The 10783-nt window shown below is 55.1% G+C and overlaps 1 protein-coding gene across 1 annotated transcript in view; it reads left to right on the plus strand.

Moving 5' to 3' along the window:
• Window positions 1-10783, plus strand: part of COG7 (component of oligomeric golgi complex 7) — a 40783-nt gene that overhangs the window by 17129 nt on the left and 12871 nt on the right. Inside the window, exons 8-11 of the mRNA XM_039840222.1 lie at window positions 1542-1669; window positions 2485-2639; window positions 6016-6132; window positions 7934-7999. Of these exons, the coding sequence (XP_039696156.1) occupies window positions 1542-1669; window positions 2485-2639; window positions 6016-6132; window positions 7934-7999 (466 nt within the window). The remainder of the gene's footprint in view (window positions 1-1541; window positions 1670-2484; window positions 2640-6015; window positions 6133-7933; window positions 8000-10783) is intronic.

A 10783-nucleotide genomic window follows, 5' to 3' on the forward strand; every position in this document is an offset into this window, starting at 1 on the left:
GCTCCTTTGGGTAGACGGTGCGCGTGCTGCCACGTCCCCCGGCTGTTTTCTGTCTATGGTAAAAGCATCGTAAACCTTTAGGGGACACCGACCTCGTGACACATGCTGCTGTCAGATCAGGAAGTCACTTCCAGAAGGCCTTGTCCTGCCGTGTGGCTGCTGTGTCACCACCTTGGCTTATTCCATAGTTATTCTCTTTAATTACACTTGCATGTAATTACCTCGGACGTTCCAGGGACCGTGTGTATTGTTCGGGTTCCCGGTGACTCATGGGTGTTTTTGGCACGCTCCCTGCTCAGGCCGTGGTTGCGGGAGAGGCTCGGTGGCGGTGGGCAGCCTCCAGGGCACCAGGTGCCCTTCCCAGTGGCCAGAGGGTTTGCAGCTGCGCGTCCTGCCGGGGCAGACTGAAACAGACCTTCCTCCGCTGCCGACCACGGGCAGCTCTGCGGAGCCAGCGGGGAGAGCGCTGTGTCACGCTGCAGTGGCCGCAGGGATCTTTCAGGAGTCCTACTGAGTTGTTCAAAAAAGTGTTTTTTAAATTTAAAAAAACCTTGGAAACACAGACAAAAATGAAAAAGAGAATAAAAATGACCGCTAACCTTATCACTTGGAGAGAACCACGACAGCTTTCGGTCATATTTCTCCCAGTAATTAAATGTAAATTTTTCATAAATATATATACTTTATATGCACATACATATTTATACATATTTTTAAATGTCGATTGCATGCTATCATATTTTTTTGTTCAAAATAATATAAGGGGAATTTTCTTATGTCATTAAATGTTTGATGACCACTTAACTATGGGTTACTATGACTTTTTAACACATTTTTGGGACAGTTTGTATCAGAAAGCAAGAAAGCACTCAAAGACTCATAGGGATGTGTCAAAATACAGGTGGCAGCCTGAGGGGCAGCCACTGACCAGATCGGAAATGACATGAACATCAGAATGAGAAGGGACCAGCACAGTGGGTGGAAAGACCCTGTGCGTTCCCAGTGCAATTTGGAAGGGACAGTGATGGGCACAGGCGCGGGGGGCGACGTCAGCGAGCGTTCAGGCCACGTGTGCCAGGTCGCTGGGTGGTCCGTCACCTGAGAAGCTGTGTGCCGAGTCACAAGCGCACGCACTTAGATTTCTGATGCCGGCGTGCTCACGGTTTCTGTGCAGCCGCACGTAGGATTTGGGGAGTGCCTGGTACAGCACCCTGCTTCTGCCAAGTCCTGGGAAGGCTCGAGGCGGAAAATGTTCTCCTGTGGAGCCTGTGCTCTGTGTTGGCTCTTTAACTTGACCGCCAAGGGATGTCACATGTGGGTCCTTGACCACGACGGGCCTGGTGTCCTTAGTGTACTTTAGACCCTGGTACGGCAAGTCCACACTGGGGCAGAGACCGCAGCACCTGTCACAGCTCCCATCTTCAGTGGAGCAGGTTGGCAGAACACTGTCCCTCTACGAGGACGCAGTCCCAGTGCTGGCCTGGTCCCGCCTCCGCTCCCGGCCCTTCACTCATCACTGCCTCTCTTTTCTGATCCTAAAGACGAGCCCAGCCTGGTGAGAGTCGCGGAGCTGGTGGATGCCGTGTACGGCCCGTACGCGCCTTACCAGCTCAAGTACGGCGACCTGGAAACGAGCAGCCTCCTCATCCAGATGAGCGCGGTGCCCCTGGTATGCCCGTGTCCCGCCCGCTCTCGGGGCATCCTGGGGGTGGGGTGCGTGGGACTCGGTGGGAGGCGGCATCACGGGGGCAGAACCGGCTCCGAGGGCCTCGTGGACTCTTGCCATCTGCATGGAGAATTAGCACAGGCTGCTTCAGCTGCCATTTAAAGTCACTGCTATGGGTCTAGAGACAGAAGTCTTAGGATAAGGTGATCACCTCCCCGATTTGAGACTTTCTTACTGCGGCAGTGTTGTGTTTGAGGAAGGCAGGCCGATGGGACGGCAGCCGAGCCCCCACAGACAGTGCCACGCGGCCTTGTTCTCTGTGTGGGCCGGGGAAAAGAAAGGGCGTGTCCAGTGCAGGTGTTAAGGTGTCTAGCAGAGGTCAGTTGACATTTAAGACAGGTTCTACAGTAGCCGCGTGCTGCCTAGAAGGTCTCTTCCACTTTGGTGACACTCTTGCCCCTGCAGGGAGCATTTTTTTCACTGTGTCCTTTTGGAATGTCTGATACGGAGATTCGAGTTCTGGGCCTGAGCCTCGGGGAGACAGGCCTTGTTAGTCCCAGAGACAGAGGAGGAGCTGAAACCACAGGGGTGGACGCCGGGGCTTGATCGTGCCCTCCTGCCACGAGTTAAGTTGTGACATCTCGCAGGCCACCGAGACGGCTCCTGTGGCACAGGTCTGGGAAGCGCTGTCCCACATGGTGACTGCATTCCTGCCATCCCTGTGAGGGAGCCGGGTGCAGATGGCGCCGGGGGCCCCCCTCGGGGTTCCGTGCGCTCCAGCCTGAGGTGGCTTTCCTTTGTCCACGCTTGCCAACCAGGAGCACGGGGAAGTCATCGACTGCGTGCAGGAGCTCGGCCACTCGGCGAACAAGCTCTTCGGCCTGGCGTCGGCAGCTGTGGACAGATGCGTCCGATTCACCAACGGCCTGGGGACCTGCGGCCTGCTGATGGCCCTTAAATCCCTCTTTGCCAAGTAAGGCGGGGGGAGAGGGGACAGGGCGGGCCACATGGGAGGGCAGTGTCCATCCCAGCAAGAATGCGTGTGTCACAGACGTCTGCCATGAACCCCGGGGAAGCCTGGCAGCAGAGCGCCTGGGGCGCTCCGAGAGGTCCTGTGGGGCGCTGTGTGTGGTGACGTGGCCCTCGAGCAGCCTGGCCACCTGTCGCTTCTCCAGGCTGCCCGGGGACCGCACATGCCCACAGGGGGCTCTGCTGCAGCTAACACATGCCAGCATGGTGGATCTTACTCCTGAGTGAATAAAAACAAGTCGCAGAGTGACATAAAGTCTCACAGAGCATGTGGAAAGAACACGTGAAGTGCAGGATGTGTTTTCCGGAGCGGGTTCAGGAAGCTTTCTTTCCTGCAAGGGCCGATGGTTACCATCTGGTCGGTCGACACTTCTGGTGCTCGCCCTGGCGGCACGGCGCGGGCACAGCCAGCACACGGTGGCGGGCGTGGCCATGTACCCGCACGCCTTCCTGTGCACAGCCACGAGTGCCAGCCCCTGTCCTCATAGTTCAGAATGCTTTTATAGCTAAAATGCTTTATAGTCTAAAAGGTTTATGTTCCTATAAAATAGGGCTTGGCGAACTAGCTCATGAACCAAATCTGGCCTGCCACCTGTTTTTGGAAATGGGGTTTTATTGGAACACACCCAGGCTCATTCACTTCCCTATCACCTGTGACTCCTTTGCACTGCGAAGGTAGAGTTGAATGGTTCAGACAGAGACCTGCCACTCTCAAAGCCTAAAACATCTGGACCGTAACAGAAAGTTTGCTGAGCCCCGATGGGGAAGGGAGATGGGGAGGGGTGGGGTGGGGTGGTGGCATTTGTTTCTGATTTTTTTAAGAAGGTGCATAAATTCACACATTTCTTGTATAATTAGAAATAGAAAATAAAAACATATATAAACATCCACGTAAGTGAAAGAAGGCAGTCATAAAATACCACATGTGACGTTCCGTCTATACGAACTGGTCCACAACAGGCAGACTTACAGAGACAGAAGGGGGCTTAGCAGTTGCGTGGGGCTGGGGGGAGGGGAGCTTTCGGGAGAGACGGGGCGGGGGTGACTGCTAAAGGTTATGGGGTTTCTTTTTGGGGTCATGAAAACATTCTAAGATCAGATGTGGTGAGGGCTGCACAGCTCCATGAGCACCCTAAAAACCATGGACTCGTGCTCACGAAGTGGGCGGAGTGTGTGGTGTGCGAGTTACAGCGCAATAAAGTTGTTAAAAGGGGAAACGGAAATTTAGTTGGAAAAGGAAAGTTGTGCGTGGCCGCATCTCCGACCGGCGGGACGGAGGCCTGAGGGCCTCGGCAGCTTACGAGCCGGAGTCTGTCAGAGACAAGTAAATGCACTCTCAGGCTCCAGGAGACCTTCCTGGACAGCCTGTTCTAGAGCGACGTCACCTCGAGTCCCAAGAAGTTCCTTTTATTGGGCTGAATGTTGTTTGCTGCACACGTGGGGAGCACTGTTGTCCTGTGAGTTCTGAGGGCCCTTGGACCCGGCGCCGGTCACAGCCATGGGCGTCAGCAGCTTCCGAGGGCGGTGCCCGGCACGGGCACTGTGTCCCATCGGGGACAGGTGTCCCGTTCACAGGCGGCGTGAGACGGGGCCGAGGTGCTCCTGTAGAGAAAACGTCAGTGACGCGTTTAATCGAGTAGAATTTGCCCCCTTTCTCTGTGGCTGGAAAGAATTTTTTTGAGGTCTAGAAATTTTATTATGCAACAAAAACCATGCTTTTAGAAATAACTTTTAAAAACGTGGAAAGGTGTGAACGAGCGAAGCCTTCCTCCCTTGTGCTCGCCCCACGGGGGTCACCGCTGTGAGCACCTTGCTGTCAGACCTCTGCCAGTCATTGCGGAAGGTCGGGGACGGCCCTTCTGTGGCCGTGGTTGCTGTCTGCCTGTCTGTCTTTGCTGGGAACGGCCAGGCCGCTCCTCTCGAGCCTGCTTCTCGCAGCGCTCGTCCGCTGCTCCTCACTGTCGGTGCTGCCGGTAGTTGCTGTGATCACTTCGTTGCTAAAAGGAATTGTGTTTGAGAAGGGAAGATTGCGAAGCTGCCAGGACGACTCGTGTATAAAATTAGGGAAAGCGGGGTGAAGCCAGCTTGTGCGGGGTTCAGGTGGGACATCCTTCAGCACAGGGAGTGTGGGTTGAGCAGGGGACACAGGAGGACACTGGCCTAAGGCGACAGCCTGGGAAGTGGCATCTGACCAGGTGTTGGAGAGCTCGGGGCTTCACGGCTGTGACTGAGTCGGGAGGCGGGGCTGTGGAGCTGGAGCCCCGGGCACAGAGTTGGGACCTTGGGTGGGTTAGTGCACGCGTGTCACAGCCTTTCAGGGAACCCGGCCACAGTGCTGTCCTCCCCACCGCACCCTCGTGTTCCAGTCACTGTGTCCTTCGGAGCAGCACCCCACACCAGCTCTCATTTTATACTGTTCAGGGAACTTCTGTGAATGCCATCTTGTTTATGTCATCATCACGACCCTGTGCGTCCATGCAGGGGACTTCGTTAAGCCATTTTTTTAAGCCTTCAACAAAACACTTAATTGTGAATTTTGTCACATCCAAGTAATTTAAGTTAGTGACGGCTTTTAGTGGTTTACTTTCTCTGCTGGTGCATTTCGGAACTACTATAGCACGAGGAAATTGAGGTGTCATAAGATTTCTTTAAAACGCTTTATGACCTTGATAGCTGCCATTTTATTTTTAGCTCTTTACCTTCATGTTGTTCAGAATAAAAATTCTCTATGTCTGTATTTATTTTCCTTCGGGGACTTTGTGATAACAGGTTTGGTAGCATGATGGAGAGCCAGGGTCAGGGAAGGCTGAAGGCCTGAGACCATTACATGGAGGTGACGGGATCATGCCGAATGAGGCGGCGAGCAGCGAGGCGGGCCCACAGCAGGCCTAAAGGTCCGTCCGTGCTCCTGTGCGTGGAGCCCAGCTCTTGAAAATCAGAGGACAGGATGCTGCAACAGTGCTCAGGATGTCAGTGACCTGCCCTGTCGCACGCCGGGTGACGGGTCACGTGGGACCACACTGTTCTAAACAGTTCTTGGCCCTGCTTCCCCAGAATCACGTCTGTTAGGACGAGGGAGTGATGCAGCAGCAGCATCCCTTAGCTGGCCGGCGGCCAGAGTCGTGGTCCTCGTGGCCGTCCCCTGCTCCTCGCCGCATGGAGAAGGCCTTCCTGTGGGCAGGTTTGCAGGCAGTGTCGCCCCTTGTAGGGGCCTCCAAAGGTGCTCCAGTGTCGTGAGCACTGTCGGAACTGTGCGTTTGCTGGGGTCCTTAGGTCTGGGGGCAGTGCCCACGACCTGCGGCCTTTTCCTTTCCCCGCAGGTACGTGTCTGACTTCAGCAGTGCGCTCCAGTCGGTACGGAAGAAGTGCAGGCTGGACGGCGCTCCCCCCGACGCCCTTTTCCAGGAAGACTGGACGGCTTTTCAGAACTCCATCAGGTGAGGGGCCCAGTGGGTCAGCACCCACGCGTGTCCGCTTTTTGTTTTTTTCTTTCACCGCCTTGTTTTTTAAGAAAGCAAATAGTCTGGACCAGCCCACAAACAAAAAACCAATGGAACAAACACCGAAAAGACTCCTCTTGCTCTCAGAATAGTTTTGCAAATTCTTTACGAACTCCTCAGCTTCTTTGGTGACTTAGACTTTTTGTATTTGGTTTGAAAATTTTTTCCCCTTTAGCCTCTAGTTTTTACAGATGTAAAATGAAGTAGAGCTTGCACTGTAGAAGGAGCACAGCGGACTGCACCCCGTCTCTGTGCCCGGCGGCGAGGTGGTGCTGTTTGGCTGGGAAGGGGCTGCAGACGAGCTCCCTGCAAGGCACCGAGGGGTCCCTCCCAGGGTGTAGCTGGCAGCCCGGTTCCGTTGTGCTCGTGTGACCCGTGGGCCAGTGCCTGTGGCCCCAGTGGCCTGGGATGTTTGACCCGCGCTGTATCCAGCTGGAGCACAGACGGCCAGCCTGTGGCCAGACCTGCCCGTGGCACACTTTGTTGGCTCGCAGCCTTGAAATAGGTTTGGGTTAGGTGCCCACAGTTAAGAACCAGATTTAACATAATGCGGGTGTGTAACATTGCTGAAGAATTGGAAGCTCTGGGCTCACTGGGCCCCATCATGCAAGGCTACGACCCCATGGGCTTGGTAGCGAAGTCTCTGACAGACTGGGCATGTGTCCCTGTTGTGCTAAAATCATTCTTCACGGATATACGTTCTGAGAGACACTGCTCGGCTCCTGCTTACTCTCTCGCCTGACCCCTAGCTGAGTGGTGTGCAGGGTGCCCGCGACACATGGGGGTCTCAGTGCCGTGGCCCACTGAGCAGACGAGGCCCTCCTCGGGCCATCTTTAACCACGGTGAGTCAGACCGCCCGGGACCAACTGGATCATCCGCTCATGGGCTTCGATCGAGACTTGAAGTTTCTTGATGAAATTTAATGTTCTAGAGGCTGCCTGTGTCCCCTGCCATCCGTGGTGGCTGGGGGTACGAGAAAATACTGTGCACAGGTTGTCCATTGTACCTGAGGCCAGTGGGACAGCTCACTTTCTCATAAACCTTTCTCACGATGGAATGCTAGATACCCGGGTGATGACAAGCCCTTCTAGAGGGAGTTAAAAGTTAACTAGACTTAGATGTTTTTAATCCTGGGATTTGTCCTGACATTATGGTTTGGTGTTGAAGGACCCAATTGCTGGAGTTTGAGGTCCAGCATAAAATGACTTGAAAATTAAAACATTGTTGAATACAGATCACGGGACCAGTCAGGTTTGTCTCTGAGAAACAAGCAGTTTAATCTTCCTTAGCCTTTCATGTGATCAGAGAGAGAGAATTTTCTAGAGACGATGTTCTCTTCTATGCCTGGCAGATGGCAGGCATCTGACAGACATCAAATAATGAATTTGGGCTTTTAAATTTTAGACACAAAATATTTCCAGCCCATTTTCTTAAGGATAGAGCCCGAAAGCACATGAGTAGTTTGAAAATGTAAAATTATTTCAGATTGTAATGTATAGAATTGAGATGCATAGCCAAGAGGCCTGTGACACGAGGGCATTAGAAGGGACCAGTATTCACCTTTTATATTAATTTCTAATTAATGAAACAGTTCATAAAACGGTTAAGTGTTTTCACAGAACCCAGCACACCGCCTAAGGAGTGAATAGTTAGAATTTTTATGAATGAGACAGTGTTTGTGCTGTAAATGTTGGCATTCCAGCTACTTGAACTTGAAGTGCTTTTTGTTTTGTTTAGGATAATAGCCACCTGTGGAGAGCTCTTGAGGCAGTGTGGGGACTTCGAGCAGCAGCTGGCAAACAGGTAGGAGAGAGCAGGGCCCAGTCCCTGGCTTCTTGGCGGGTGAGGGGGGGGAACTTGACACAGCACAGCAGCGACAGCATATGGTCAAATCCGAAGCCACAGAGTTCAAGAACTGTCTGTACCTAGATACCAGGTGCCATTACTGCCATCATCAAGCATTTATGGAGCACCTGGAAAGGGCAAGGCTCTGACCTACTTGGCCGTGGTCGCGTAATTTTTATTATATTGCGGGCGTTTTGGTCTAAATGAGGAAACAGTACATGTTGTCTCCAAATTGCGAACGGGTTGGGTTCCACTGCCTGTTTGCGAGTCAGTTACTGGGACTCGGGAAATTACCCTGTAGAGACGGTGTTTGCGGTGGCGGTGATGGCGCCCGCCAGCCCGCCTCTGGGCCCCGTGTCTGGAGGAGGGCCGCGGTCGGCCCAGGAGAAGGCCCTTCCGCCCCTCTCCGAGCCGCTGCCCCAAGCGCCCCATTCAGGCGGTCTCCCCTCAGAACGCCCTCGGCCCCCACCTCTCCTTCCTTCCCTCCTTCCCCTGGCACAGCGGCCGTCCCTCCTCTCCGGGAGTCCGCAGACGCGTGTGCTCCGTGCGGCCGTGACAAAGCGGAGCCGCGAGGGGGGCGGCCACGGTGCCCGCGCTCCACGTCGCCGCCGTTTCCGCTTGTCCCTCTGCGCTCATGTTTCTGAGCCCGCGGCTGTCCTCAGGCCCCAGGGGTCTCCACGCGGGTCCTCACGGCGGCGGGGGAGCCGAGCAGCGGGCAAGGCTGCTACCCACCGCTCCCGCGCGACCCGCTCGGAGACAGCGTGGCTCCCTCGAGCCAGTAATTTAGGCACCACTGGCGCCCGATGGGGTGGGCGTCTGTCACCCCACACGCGTGCTCATGCGTACCAGTGCACAGTGGGGGAGCCTGGGCGGGGCGAGGAGTCTGGGTCTCAGAAGATCCAGAAGTGAAAATGGGATGTCCACGTGTGTGAGAGAAAGGGTGCCACTTCTTACCAATGTCTTAAATTCAGTAGCAGTTACAGCCTGGGCCCGCTCATCGCACTAGTGAAAACAGTTCACAGAATAACAGAATAAAAGCCGCAAGCCTATCTCCATGGAAACAGCAACAGCTTTTCCTTCCGTTCATTGAGGACTTTAGGCGAAGGAACGCACTGATCCTCCCAGCGGCCAGGGAGGCAGATACCACTTTACCCCCCGTTTTACAGATGAAGAGACAGTGAGGCCTGGAGTTTGGCACAGGGAGTAACTTTTTAAGGAAAAGAACGTTTTTGCGGAACTAGCCCCGTCTCGGGATAGAGCTACGAGGCAGTGATGAGAACCCGGACATGGGCTGAGTCGTCCAGAGTGTGTCACCCCCGTGCCGTCCTTAGACGTGTGCTTCTCCGCGTGTGTGTGTGTCCCAGACGTCTGTCCACGTCGGAACATACAGACTTGCCCTGATCTTTAGGCGAAGGCGACCGGCACATCCTGAAGGGTAGGGAAGCACGTGGTTAGGAAGCTGACGAGGCCACAACACCGAGGAGGAGCCCGAGAGGCTGGAAGCCTGGCCGAGCTCTGGCACGAGGGGAGGACTCACTGGGTGTCACTGGGGAGCCTCTACAAACAGGAGGTGTCGTCCTGGAAGGGAAAAGAGCGACCGTCCCCACCTGGGTCCCCATCAGGGAGGCCACGTGAGTGGCAGCCGCCCGTAAAGCGTATCTCCCTGTCAGCCTCACTGCATTCTCCTGCGGGGCAGAGGCAGTGGCTCGAAACACTCCTGATCGCTTCAGTGACGAGAATGGTGTTGGCTGTCCGCCTGTTGTGATCATGTCCTTGCAAAAGGACGTCATTTTGTGGTTTGTGGGCTGAGTAAAGCGGGGCTGAGTCAGCTGTCACCCGAGGGGTTTCTCTGACACTGGGCAAGTGGGGTGGGCGGCGTGGACACTGCCAGGGCCGATTGTGGCTGGCGGTGCCACCGCTTCCTTCTGGAGCAGCGCGTTTTCACCAGGGCCAGGTGGCAGCGGGACAGTTCCATGGAGCAGTTAGGTCTGGGGGACTCACTGTGAGCACACACGAGTCCGTGACAGAGGAGGGGGCAGCGGCACTCGTGAGAGGACGTGAAGCGGAGGGAGAGGCAGTGCTGGCCCCGCGTTGGCACGTGGCGTGTGCCGCACTCTCCTGTGAACCCGAGTCACCTGATCTCCCCAGACCTGGTAGAGCCCGCTGCGGCCGGGAGACACGTCTCCTCGGTGACCGGAGAAGTCCCGTGTTCACGTCCATGTGGTTTAGGCCTGAGCCTGGTAAACACACGTCATGCAAGACCAGACTCTACCGATCAGACCATCTGACGGTGTCTGTGGGTGACGAGGCCAGGGCACACAGGCCGTCAGTTCCTGGGCTTGGGGCTGTACTTATTCAACTTTTCCTTCATATTGGTTTTTCTTGGAGAGCACGCTATCCCAACATTTTAAACTACGGTCTTTGAGACTTGAAACATTCCCACCCTGTTTTTCTTCAACTTGGTGGCAGGCTGCGGCTAGTCTCCCCAGCGGTCTGGGACTAGAACACCACACAATGACCCTGTGAAGGAGAGCTGACTCCTCAGGGGACAGAGCCGGACTCTCAGCTCTCCCTCCTGCTCACCCACTCAGGCCCACCTGCATGTGCCAGGCCCTGTGCCAGGAGCCAGGAACACAGAAGTGGGGAACACTCTGCTTTGTCTTCATCTGGCGGAGAAGTGAGACACGGGGTGTGATAAGTGCCACGGAGCGGGGGGTGGCCGGGGTGGCCGACGAGAGAAGA

This window comes from Pteropus medius, unplaced genomic scaffold (genome assembly GCF_902729225.1).
Source record: "Pteropus medius unplaced genomic scaffold, Ma_sr-lr_union100, whole genome shotgun sequence".
Lineage (NCBI taxonomy): Eukaryota > Metazoa > Chordata > Mammalia > Chiroptera > Pteropodidae > Pteropus > Pteropus medius.